A 14,030-nucleotide genomic window follows, 5' to 3' on the forward strand; every position below is an offset into this window, starting at 1 on the left:
TCAGGAGACTATAGATGCTGGCGAGGATGTGGAGAAACGGGAACCCTCTTGCACTATTGGTGGGAATGCAAACTGGTACAGCCACTCTGGAAAACAGTGGAGAGGTTCCTCAAAAAATTAAAAATAGACCTACCCTATGACCCAGCAGTAGCACTGCTAGGAATTTACCCAAGGGATACAGGAGTACTGATACATAGGGGCACTTGTACCACAATGTTTATAGCAGCACTCTCAACAATAGCCAAAATGTGGAAAAAGCCTAAATGTCCATCAACTGATGAACTGATAAAGAAATTGTGGTTTATATACACAATCGAGTACTACATGGTAATGAGAAAGAGTGAAATATGGCCCTTTGTAGCAACGTGGATGGAACTGGAGAGTGTGATGCTAAGTGAAATATGTCATACAGAGAAAGACAGATACTATGTTTTCACTCTTATGTGGATCCTGAGAAACTTAACAGAAATCCATGGGGGAGGGGAAGGAAAAAAAAAAGAGGTTAGAGTGGGAGAGAGCCAAAGCATAAGAGACTCTTAAAAACTGAGAACAAACTGAGGGTTGATGGGGGGTGGGAGGGAGGGGAGGGTAGGTGATGGGCATCGAAGAGGGCATCTTTTGGGATGAGCACTGGGTGTTGTATGGAAACCAATTTGACAATAAATTTCATACATTAAAAAAAAAGTTGAAACAATTTGAACAAAATAATGATGGTATTAAGTTATTAAGTCAGAATAAAATAAACATCCATTAGTCCATGCTGATATAAATAAATCAGTAAATAAATGGGGGAGATGGTTATTTTTCCTTATAGAATTTCAATTAATACATATAGAAGCAATGAAAGAAATAAAAATCACTATTAGTAAACCCCACAGTAGTAACTGTCACCATCAAGAACAACTGATAAATACTAAAATTAGTGGGCACAAGTATGAAGAGAAACAGGATATTTGAATGGTCTCAATGTGTCTTCCTATAAGATATTTATTAATTTTAAAGAAGAAAATAGTAACTGTACAGTGAAGCATAGCAAACACCTTAACCAAGTGATTGAGGTTAATAACACCAGTATTAAGACATAACAGCATTAGCTATCTTCTGATATGATGCACTAAAAAGGGTACATCACTTCTGTCGTATTCTTACCAAAAACACATAACCTGAGTCTAATCACAGGAAATTATCCGACAAACCCCAATTAGGGACATTTTACAAAATAACTGCAATAAATAATAAATGCAATGTAGGATACTGGATTTGAACCTGGATCATAAAAACACATTAGTGGGACAAATGGAAAAAATCAAATAAGGTCTGAAATTAGTCAATAGTACTGTGTCAATATTATTTTCTTGGTTTTTGAGAATTGTACTATGATTACAATAAAGTGTTAACACTAGGGGAGGCTGGGTGAAGGATATATGGTAACTCATGCTATTTTTGTGACTTTTCTGTAAGTCTAAAAAGTTTTATTTTAAAAAAAAGGAGCTCGTTGTCCAAACTTTTATTACTACTCTGAACACTTTTCTTAGTTTATTACTCATTTATATTTCAGTTTCTATAAATTTTCTGGTTCACTCACATTTTTATTGAATTATTGACTTTTGTACACTAAGAAAATTATATACATTGTATTAAGGAAATTAGCTCTTTGTGCATGACAAATTATTTTCTAGTTTGTCTTTTGATTTTTTTTATGGTAGGCTTGTGTGTGTATGTATAGATGTTTTTAACTGGTGATTTCTGCTGACCTGTGTGCAGAAAATAAATAGCAGCTAAGTGGCTTTAAGTCTTCTATGTAATCAAAAGACCACAGAATAGGAACAATACTTTATGAAAATGACTTTAAGAAACTGTTTCTTCTCTCCATTAAAAATTACATTTATTTAAAAATTTACATATGGTAAAATTTATCCTTTCTGGTATATAATTCGAGTTTTGACAAATGCATACACTTAAGTAACTTATAATCAAGATACAGAAACCTTCCATTACTAAAGCAAATTCTTTGTGTTACCATTTTGTAATCAGTCTGCCAGTTTTGACCCCTGACATCCACTGATTTGTTTTCTTTCCTTATAGTTTTGCCTTTTCCAGAATATTATATAAATGGAATCAAACAGTAAGTAGCCTTTTGAGATTGGCTTCTTTTACTTAGCAAAATGCATTTGAGATTCATCCAAGTTGTTGCATGTATGACAGTTCATCATAGTTTTTATTGCTGAGTAGGATTCCATTGTATGGATATACCACAGTTTGTATATGCACCAGTTGAGGGACATCCTCTATTTTTATTTTCCTCTATTGTTAATGATCTGTAGGTCTAGTAAAGGGCAGAGGTGAGATTTTCCACTCAATAGGAATAAGTTTCTTCTGAAAAGTCCAGCTTAGAAGTATGTCCCTGGGTAATATGTGCAAGAGGTTATACCAGGATAACTTACTTCTTCCCCTTAAACTATATTTAAAATTGAAGAGTTAATCCTAAGTGAGCAGTATATAAAAGGAACAGGAGTTTGTCCTGAGTACAGTTAGATGATATTCTCAGAGCAGGCCTGACAAATATTCTGGAAGCCAAGACATTTGTAGAGTATTACAAATTTTTTTAATTAAAAAAAATAACTGAAAAAAAGTAAAAATCACCCCAAATCACACCACTTTAAAAATTTTGTAAAGCAAAAGTCCCCTTTCAGCCTATCTAATCCCACTTCTAAAAGTTTTACAGTTTGGTATGTATATTTCCCAGCTTTTTCCTAAATTTATTCAGAAATACCTGTATATACATATATCATACATATACAAATGCTTTTGTTTATAAAAATGCATTCACATTATACCATTTCTTGCTTTTTAAATTAGTACAAAATTCTGGACACCAAACAGATCAGAATGTATTCATACATATACCCCATTATTTTAATGGATGTACAGTATTCCACTAAATGAATGTATCATAATTTATTCATTTTCCTATTGATGGACTGTTGGGTTTTATCCAATTTCTTTTTTTTTTTGGTGACTTTGAGATATAATTCACATACATACAATTCATTACTTATAGTATATTCATAGAGTTGTACAATTATTATGACAATCAATTTTAGGACATTTAACCAACTTCTAAAGAAACCTCATACAATTCAGCTATCATCCCTAGCCCTGAGCAACCACTAATCCACTTTCTGTCTCTATATATTTACAAATTCCGGACACTTCATATAAATGGAATCATATAATTATACAGTCTTTTGTGACTGGCTTCTTTCATTTAGCATGTTTTCAGGGTTATTCCATGTTTATAGCATATATTAGAAATGTTCCTCTTATACTTTTTGAAAGAGTATGTAGGAATTTGTATTAATTCTTCAGTGTTTGCTAGAATTTATCTGAGAAGCCATTTGAGCCTGGGGTTTTCCTTGTATTTTTTTAAGTTATTAATTAACCTCTTTACTTGTTACAGACATTTTCAGATTTTGTTTCTGATTGGTTTCAGTAGTTTGTGTTTCTAGGAATTTTTCCATTCCATCTAAGTTATCTAATTTATTGGTATATGATTGTTCATAGTGTTCCTTCATAATACTTTTTATTTCTAGAAGATTAATAGTAATGTTCTCTCCTTCACTTCTGATTCTAGTAATTTGAGTCTTCTTTTTTCCCTGGTCAATCTAGCAAAAATTTTGTCACTTTTGCTGTTTGCTGATCTTTTTCTGGAACTAACCATTAGTTTCATTGACTTTCTCTAATGTTTTTCTATTCTCTGTCACTTATTTATCTAATCTTTTTTATTCCTTCCTTTTGCTTGCTCTAAGTTTAGTTTGCTCCTCTTTTCCCAGTGTCTCAAGGTATAAAATGTTATTTATATGTGATATTTTTTCTTGTTAAATATAGGCATTTGTGTTTATAAATTTCTCTCCAAGCATTGCTTTTGGTGCATCCCACATTTTGGTATGTTGTGTCTTCATTTTCATTCATCTCAAAGGATTTCTTAATTTCTCTTGTGATTTTTTTACTTGACCCATTGGTCATTTAAAAGTGTGTCTACTTCATATTTCCAAGTTCCCCAACTTTCTGTTATTGGTTTCTAACTCAATTCCATGTAGTCAGAAGATATACTTTGCATGATTTCAGTCTGCTTAAATTTACTGAGGTTTGTTTTATGGTCTACGATATGATCTATCCTGAAGATATTTCATATGCCCTTGAGAAGAATGTGCATTCTGTTCTTGCTGGGTAGTGTTTTATAGATCACTTTAAGGTCTAGTTCATTATGGCACTGTTCAAGTCTTCTATTTCCTTGCTTATTATCTAATTGTTCTATTATTCAAAATGGAGTACTGAATACCCCAATTCTTATTGTACACTTGTGTATTTCTCCCTTCATTTAGTTCAGTTTTTGATTCATGTATTTTGGTGCTCCATTATTAGGTGCATATATAATTTTGCTCTTCCTGATGGATCTACTCTTTTATCACTACAAGATGTCACTCTTTGTGTCTAATGACATTTTTTGTTTTAAAGTCTATTTTATCTGGTATTAGTATAGCCACTCCAGCTTTCTTATAGTTGCCATTTGCCTGATAATTCTGTTTAACCTTCAATCTATTTGTATCTCCAAAGTGTAACCCCAACAAATAGCATAGAGGTGAATCTTGTGTGTTTTTCCCAGTCTGACAATCTCTGCCTTTAATTGGATTGTTTAATCCATTCATATTTATTGCAATTATTAATATAGGTGGACTTAAGATTGCCATTTTACTGTTTGCTTTTTATATGTCTCTGAGGTTTGTCTTTGTTTCTCTATTTATCCTTTGGCATTGAATATTTTCTAATTTAAGTTTCTTTAATAGTATTTTCAGTTATTTACATAGTGGTTGCTCTAGCGCTTACCATACAAATCTTAACTCAGTTGGCTTCAGATATATACAAACTAAATTCCAATGAGATATAAACACCTTACTCCTACATGAATCTATTCCTTTCCCCACTTTTTTATGGTATTATTGTTATACATATTATTTCTACATGTTATAAATCCAACAATACACTGTTATAATTATTATTTGATGAAATTTTATGTCTTTTAAAGAAGCTCAGAGAAGGAAGAAGAGAAAATATATATTTGTCATTTTTTTATATTAACTTTCTTATTTCCTATTTCTTTTCTTCACTTGTTCCTGTAGATTGGCGTTACCATCTGGAGTCATTTCTATAGTCCAATACAGCTTTGCTTCCACCCTAAGTTCTGTTATTGGCAAATATATTGCATTTTTATATGTTATAAACCCAATAATGCAACTATATACATACTGCTTTATACAACTGTTTTAAAAATCAATTAAGAGAAGGAAAAATGCATTTAGACTGTCCTTCCTAATTACGTAATTACCTTTACCCATGCTATTTTTCTATATGTACAGATTTAAATTATTATCCAAAGTCACTGCTTTCTGCCTGAAGAACTTCCTTTACTATTTCCTATAAGTTAGGTCTGCCAGCAACAACAGTTTTTGATGATGTGGGAAGGATTATATTTTATCTTCATTTTCAAAAACAGCTTTATTAGATATAGGTTCTATATTGGCAGGTGTTTTCTTTGAGCACTTTGAATATGTTATCCCATTGCCATCTCCATTGTTTTTGATGAGAAGTTAGCAGTTAATCTGATTGGGGTTCTCTTGTAAGTGATGCTTCATTTTTCTCATGTTACTTTCCAGAGTTTCTCTTTGTCTTTGAGTTTTAGCACTTTTGTTATGATGGGTCTGTGGATTTCTTCTTTATCCTACTTGGGGTTTGTTGAAATTCTTGGACGTATAGGTGATGTTTCTCATCAAATGTGAGACATTTACAGCCATTATTTATTGGAATATGTTTTCTGCTTCTTTCTTCCTCTTTTCTTTTTCTTGTCCTCTCATTAAAAGTATTTTGGGGTGCTTAATGGTCTTACTCTCTGTTAAATTTTCTTCAGTTTTTTTCTTCCTGTTCTTCAGCTAAAATAATATCATCTCATTTAATCCTTACAACCCAGTGAGGTAAGTAGTATTATTATCCTCATTTTATAGATGAGAAAACTGAGGCTCAGATTAAGTGACTTGCCAAGGTCACGAAATGGTAAGTGTGGCTGTGAAGTTCAAACACAAGTCCAATTCCAAAGTTTGTACTACTTCCTCTATATCATATATTCTTTCTATTCTCCAGCAACTACAAATAACTGAGGGATTTAGGAATGACTGACTCTCTTCTGGAGAACACTTTCTTCCCACCCTCCTTTAGTACTGTTTGCTAGTATGTTCCTCTTCTAAAATTCATACACCTAATACATAACATACATTAGATATTGATTCAATGTTTATTGCTTTGAATTCAATGATTGCTCAATGGTAGCTAGCTTAATGACTATGAGAACATTAATATTTTGATCTAAATGCTTTCATTAGAAAAATATATAGCTTTTTGAAGACACTGGTAACTTCATGGGGAAGCATTCGTTAAATGTGTGGACTAACTTATGAAACAACCTATTGTCACTGCTGACAGTTCTTATTCAACAGCATTTGTTGATGTTTATGCCTGGGGTCTTGGTCATTTATTTACTGGTGGATATAAAGAAGGATAAATGAGCTCTAGTAAATAAATATTTCAACATGTGATTAGTTTTTTAGTTCTGCATATAGGAGGCAACCTTGGAAAGAATGCTATATTTAGGGACAAATATTTAAACCCCAGATGAATTATAAAGATTTTTTAAATCCTTGGAAATAATCTTTTGTAATTTATCCTGAGAAAATGATACTCTTTGTACCCTACACTTCATACTTGCCATGTCTGTCCTATATAGTCTTTGATTATAAAAAATGTTTCCTACCAATTTGTTCTGAAACAGAGGGGGATTATCTTAGATTTTTCTCTCCCTCAGTTAAGTTTCTCTTCTTCAAATCCAAGCAAATTGCTATCTATACACAAATCCCAGATCCAAGATTCTGATGCAAGAAAGACCTCCTGGGACTCACCATCTATATATCTTTTAACTACCACTGATTTCTGTAGTGTTATCTGTAGCAGATGATATGAGAGAAGCAGCCTGGAGATCTGACCGTTGCTTTTTGTTCTTTCCAAATTCTATCACCATTATTTTCCCACGTAGTTTATATCCATTTACTAGATGCAATGCTTGCTGTGCTAGCTCCTTATCTAAAAGAGAAAGAAAAAAGCATCAATTTACATAGGGCTTAGTAATTCAATTCTATTCCAAGTCTAGTTTATGTTGTTTTGCCTTGGAGTTAAATATAGGCTACAAATCTATATAGTTCTTAGTTTTATTATCTTTTCCATAATCTCAAATTTGTATAACTCATCAAGATTAAACTAATGGCTAAGAATGACAATAAAAACTTAAAATGATGTTTGTATGTCTCCTAACACAAAGATAAAGGTAAAGAAACAAGAATATAGACAGTGTGACAAAGAAGGCTAAGCTATAACCAATAATCTATAAACCTCTTAGATAACAGATTATAGGTATTATGATAATGAAACCATTTTCAAAATGGACGACACAAATAAAAGATGTTATCATGGTACTGAGGACATTTTGCTTTTTTCTTTTGATGGGAGAGTGGGAGCCCTCATTGGAATAAATAAGTTTAAGAAATCTTATAGGCATATGGGTACTTGAGGTGTGAGTATACAGTGTATAGCAAGGATAGCAGGAGTTTTCAACTTTCAACTGTTTTTAACAGTCTCAGAGCCTGTATGTAGAAAATTTAGAAGTGGAATTATTGCCCAGAGTCTGTGAAATCATAAGTAGACAAGCAATGTCTTTAGACTAAACCAATTTATGTCTCACATATGTATATACTACAAATTTTCAAATGTTATACTGCTGTTATAAAACAGCTATACACTTTAAAGTACTGAGTTTATAAAATATTTTATTATATATTTTTCAATTAATGGATCATATTAGCTTGGGGTCAATGAAAAATATTTTAAGTTTAAAAGGGGTCCTCCCACAAAAGGACTGAAAACCGCTAGTGTAGAGGATCCACAAACCTTAACAAGATAGGAAAAATAGTTTAAGAATGTACAAAAGAAGCAGAGGGGAGTTTGGTATGGCTTATGTGTAAAAGCACTTGCCTATACATAGATTACTAGGCTGTTTATAAGTAATGGTAGTTAGGGATAATGAAAGGTAGAGCTCCTACCCAGCTTCCACCAGAAGAGACAGTCTGGTCTGCTATAGAAAATGATATTCCTGTATTATTGTTCTCTTTTAATTATGATACTGAGATCAAGTAGTAAGATGGAGACAACAGTTAAAGGAATTTATCATCACCCCCCAGTTAATTATGAATTACTAGTGAGTTAGCATGTTAACATATAATCTCTTAGTCCTAAAGGAATAGGGCATACTAGGGTATTCTACCAGAATACCAATATATTAATAAGTAATATAATCTGAACTAGAAATACCATCGTCAGCAAAGGGAAGGTCCATTTTGATAGAGTGAGAAGGGAAGTGCTATGACTGGAGAAACCTGAGGACAATGGGATAAGGCGGTCATGCACTGTCAGTGGAGGAGAGGAAACATAGGAAGGAGGGTGGAAGAACACTGAAAACATATTTTCCTTACTTCTCTTTCCTTCTTCCCATGTGCTTGTTCAAGCATATGCTTCTCATGTGATATGAAGAAATCAAAGGGCTATATCTAAATTAGAGAGGGTATAAATAGTCTCTAATGAACTGATGCTACAGTTAATTATCCAGATAAAGCTACTTACTGGGAAAGGTGATAAAAGCTTGCCCCCTCATTCGTCCAGTCATCATTCGGAATTGAATTGGTGGTCCTTTTTTCTCCTGGAACCGAGCGAACAATGAGACAAGGTCTCTTTCGGTCACCCGAGGGCTAAGGTTCTTCAGGTATAACACCTAATGTAAACCGAGGATCAACAGAAATAGCACATAAGGGAGGTAAGGCAACTATTTCACTGTAGTAAGAATTAGTTTCAGATAAAGATGGCAGATTGAATACATGCATCTAATTTTACTCCCTCCAGAAAACTCTCTAAAACTATAGGGCCTTTTTTTTTTTTTTTTAACACAAACCCATGAGGTCAGAAAGAATGAGGAAAGGAGGCAATAGCAGCAGTACTCTGGAAGCTGGAAAATAATTAGATAAGTGTACTCAAGAAAGTTGAATCTTAAACCAGAAGTGGGGAAATCCAGGAACTAACCCAAACTACACCTAAGAATCCTCAAACAGTTTAGGAACTGAAAGCTTCAGGTACCTCTGAAAATGAAGGTAAAGGGATGAGATTAAGATAAGGTGGGAAGGTTGAAAGTTGCTTAAAAACCAACTAGATCTTGAAAGATCCTCCCCTAAGATTAGCTACTGGAGAAAGGCAAACCCCAATCATGGTGAATACTGGTAGCTCATTTTCTAAATATGGGGAATGTCAGGCACAGATGAGGGTATAAATACTATATCTGAACACAAGAAGATTAAGAGAAATAATGCACACTAAATATGATTAGCCCCAAGAGAAAAGATTAAAAAAATACTGATTTGGGATGGGGAATTTCTCCAACAAATGGACCAGCCAGATGACTTTAAAGTGAAGCTAAAAGTCAGCAAGGGCCACTCATGTGCTTAGAGCTTCCAATCTGCTTTTTGGCGCCTACTCATATATATATATATAGACACAGATTACCCGGATCTGTTATCTACTGTATCTGTGGGAAGCCTCTAATGTGAAAGAGAGAACAGAACAAACAAACAGAAATGAAAGCAAATGAAAAAGAAAACAGACCATGCAAGGAAGAAAACTTCAAAAAAACATCACTAGTACCCTCAGAGAATATTCTATTAGGAGACAATATTCTATTAGGAATGGGATGCTATAAAAAAAAAAAAAACACATTCAAGAAAACAAAAAAGAGCCCTCGAAAGCAAATAAATTTAAGTTCTTATAGGCTTAAAATAGATTGTTATGTTTTAAGGAAGCCCCATTGTAACCCTAAAGAAAATACCTATAAAAGATAAACAAAAGGAAAAAAAGGAAAAATACATTAGTACAAAAAAATCAATGAAACAAAAAGGAAGACATCAAGAGAGGAAAAGAGGGACAAAAGAGCTACAAGACAGAAAACAAATAATAAATGATGATAGTAAGTCCTTATAAATAATTACTTTACATGTAAGTATGTTAAACTCCCTAATCAAAGACACAAGAGTGGCTGAATGATTAAAAAAAACAAGATCCAAGTATAATCTGTCTACAAGAAACTCACTTTATATTTAAGGGCACATATAAGCTAAAAATGAAAGGATAGAGAAAGATATTCTATAAAAACGATAACCAAAGAAAGCAGGGTTGGTCATGCGTATATCAGATGAAATAGACTTTAAGTCAAAATTGTCACAAGAGACAAAAATGGGCATTATATAATGACAAAAGTGTTAATTTACCTAGAAGATAGAACTATAAATAAATATGCACCCAACATCAGAGCACCTAAATATATGAAGCAGTGAGAAGTGAAAGGAGAAATACACAGCAATACAATACTAGGAGATTTCAATACCTTACTTCCAACAGCAGAAGGAAAACTAGAAATTTCACAAATATGTGGAAGGAAATTAAATGTCATACTTTTAAGCAAACAATGGGTCAAGGAAGAAATCAGAAGGGAAATTATAAAATATCTTGAGACAAATGAAATCAGAAGATAACAATATTTATGGGATACAGCAAGAGCAGAACTAAGAGGGAATTTCATAGTGATAAATGCCTATATTAAAAAAGAAGATCTCATGGGGCACCTAGGTGGCTCAGTCAGCTAAGCGTCAGACTCTTGATTCTGGCTCAGGTCATGATCTCATGGTCGTGAGATTTAGCCCTAGCTCGGGTTCTGTGCTTAAGATTATCTCTCCTTCTCCCTCTGTCCCTCCCTTGCTCATGCTCACGTGTTCTCTCTCTCTCTTTCTCTCAAAAACAACAACAAAAAAAGTCTTAGAGATGCCTGGCTGACTTAGTTGGTGGAATGTGTGACTCTTGATCTCAGGGTCTTGAGTTCAAGCCCCACCTTGGGCAGTGGAGCCCACTTAAAAAATAAAATAAAGGGGTACCTGGGTGGCTCAGTCGGTTAAGTATCTGGCTCTTGATTTCACCTCAGGTCATGATCTCACGGTTGGTGAGTTTGAGCCCCACATCATGCTCTGTGCTGACAGCGTGGAGCCTGCTTGGGGATTCTCTTTCTCCCTCTCTTTCTGCCTCTCCCCTTGCTCATGTGCTCTCTCTCAAAATAAACAAATAAACGTTTAAAATATATATATATATATATATATATATATATATATATATATAAAATAAAATAAGATTTCAAATAAACAACTCTACAATTAAGGAACTAGGAAAAGAAGCAAACTAAGTCCAAAGTTAGTAGAAGGAAAGAAATAAAAACTAAAGCAGAAATAAACAAAGGAGATTAGAAAAACTAGAAAAAAATCAACTAAACTAATAGCTGGCTTTTTAAAAAGAGCAACAAAATTGACTGCCTTTGGCTAGGTAGAGGAAAAAGGAGGGAAGACTCAAATAAAATCAGAAAAAAAAAAAAGAGGAGATGTTATAACTGATGCCACAGAAAAAGAAAGGATTAAAGAGACTACTATGAACAACTGTATGCCAACAAATTGGATAATGTAGAAAACGATAAATTCTTAGAAATGTATAACCTACCAAGACTAAATCATGAATAGAAAATCTAACGAGATTTATAACTAGTAATGAGATTGAATCAGTCTTCAAAAACCTCACAGCACAGAAAAGCCCAGGACCAGATGGCTTCATGGGTGAATCCTACCAAACACTTAAAGAAGAATTAATATCAATCCTTCTAAATGTTTACACTAACAATGAAAGTATCAATCCTTCTAAATGTTTACACCCTAACAATGAACTGCCTGAAAATGAAATAAAAAAAAAAAAGCCAATCCCATTTACAATAGTATCAAAAAGAATAAAATGCTCAGAAATAAACTTAACCATGGAGCTTAAAGACTTGTACACAGAAAACTACATAACATTGATGAAAGAAACTGAAAAAGACACAAATAAATGGAAAGCTATCCCATATTCATTGACTGCAAGTACTATCAAAATGTTCATACTACCCAAAGTGATTTACTGATTCAATATAATCCTTATCAAAATCCCAATGTCAATTTTTATGGAAATAAAAAAATCCTCAAATGCATATGGAATCATAAGAGATCCCAAGTAGACAAAATAATCTTGAGGAAGAAGAACAAAGCAGGAGGCATCATATTTCCTAATTTCAAACTACAGTAATCAAAACAGCATGGTACTGGCATAAAAAACAAACATATTGACCAATAAAACAGAATAGGGAGCCCAGAAATAAACCACGTATTTATGGTACACTGATCTTTGACAAGGGGGCCAAGAATACACAATGGTAAAAGGATAGTCTCATAATAAATGGTATTGAGAAAACTGGATACCCACAGCAAACGAATTAAAGTAGATGCTTAACTCACACCACACATAAAAATCAACCCAAAATGGATTCAATATTTTAAAATAAGACCTGAAACTCCAAAAACTCCTAGAAGAAAAATTAGAGAAAAAACCTTCTGGACAATGATGTTGGCAATGACTTCCTGGATATGACATCAAAGCACAAGCAACAACAAAAGCCAAAATGAACAAGTATGATTAGAACTAAAAACCTGTGCAGCAAAAAAAAAAAAAAAAAAAAAAAAAAAATCAGCAAAATGAAAAAGCAAGGCACAGAATAGGAGAAAATATTTGCAGATCGTATATCTGATATCTGATAAAGGATTAATACCTAAAACATATAAGGGACTCCTGAAATGCAATAGCAAAACAAAACAAAACAAAAAAACCCCAAATAACCCAATTTTAAAAATGGGCAAAAGATCTGATAGTCATTTCTTCAAAAATGACATACAAATGGCCAACAGGTATATAAAAAGATGCTCAATATTACTAACTATCAGGAAAATGCAAATCAAAACCTCAATGAAATACCACTTCACATCTGTTAGGATGGCTATTAATAACAACAACAACAAAAAGCAAGTGTTGGTGAGGATATGGAGAAATTCTAAGCCTTATATGCTATTGGTGGGAATGTAAATCAGTATAACCACTATAGAAAACAGTACGGAGGTTCCTCAAAAAATTAAAAGTAGAACTAACATGCAATCCTGCAATCCCACCCCTGGGTATATACCCAAAAGAACTGGAATTGGGATCTGGAAGAACTATCTGCATTCCCTTGTGCAGTGCAGCATTATTTACAATAGCAAAGACATGGAAACAACCTAAATGTCCACTGACAGATGAATGGATAAAGAAAATGTGTATAAATACAATGGAATATTATTTGGCCTTTTAAAAAAAGAAAATCTTTTCATTTGCTACAACATAAACTTGGAAGACACTATTCCAAGGGAAATAAACCAAACACAGAAGAAATACTACATGATCCCATTTATATCAGGCATCCAACACAGCCAAACTCATAAAAGCAGAGTAGAATCATGTTTACTGTGAGGCTGGGAGGAGGCGTAACTGGGGAGATGTTCATCAAAGATGTTCATGCAAGATGAATAAATCCTATAGATCTACTGTACAGCATGGTGCATATAGTTATCAATACTGTATTAGATACTTAAAATTTATTAAGAGGGTAGATCTTATGTTAAATGTTATGATAAAACAAAGGAGGAGGAAGGGAATTTCTAGAGGTGATGCTTAAGTTTAGGGCATTGTATATGGTGATAGTTTCATGGTGTACATTTATTTTCAAACTCATCAAGATTCATACATTAAATATGTACAGCTTTACTGGATGTTGTAAGTGATGAATCACTAAATTTTACTCCTGAAAACAGTATTACACTATATTTTAACTAACTAGAAAGTAAATAAAAATAGACAAAAAAATGCAAAATAAATATGTACAGCTTTTTCAAATGTCAATC

At 33.2% G+C, this 14,030-nt stretch overlaps 1 protein-coding gene across 3 annotated transcripts in view; it reads right to left on the bottom strand.

The window, feature by feature from the left end:
- Positions 1-1,925: 1,925 nt before the first annotated feature.
- RBM41 (RNA binding motif protein 41) overlaps positions 1,926-14,030 on the bottom strand; it is a 63,541-nt gene continuing 51,436 nt past the window's right edge. For all 3 annotated transcript variants that reach the window (XM_049644727.1, XM_049644726.1, XM_049644725.1), the window contains exons 6-7: positions 8,779-8,926; positions 1,926-7,188 (exon numbers count right to left, since the gene is read on the bottom strand). In XM_049644727.1, the coding sequence (XP_049500684.1) occupies positions 7,022-7,188; positions 8,779-8,926 (315 nt within the window). In that variant the 3' untranslated portion in view covers positions 1,926-7,021. The remainder of the gene's footprint in view (positions 7,189-8,778; positions 8,927-14,030) is intronic.

The sequence above is a fragment of the Panthera uncia genome, chromosome X (assembly GCF_023721935.1).
Source record: "Panthera uncia isolate 11264 chromosome X, Puncia_PCG_1.0, whole genome shotgun sequence".
Lineage (NCBI taxonomy): Eukaryota > Metazoa > Chordata > Mammalia > Carnivora > Felidae > Panthera > Panthera uncia.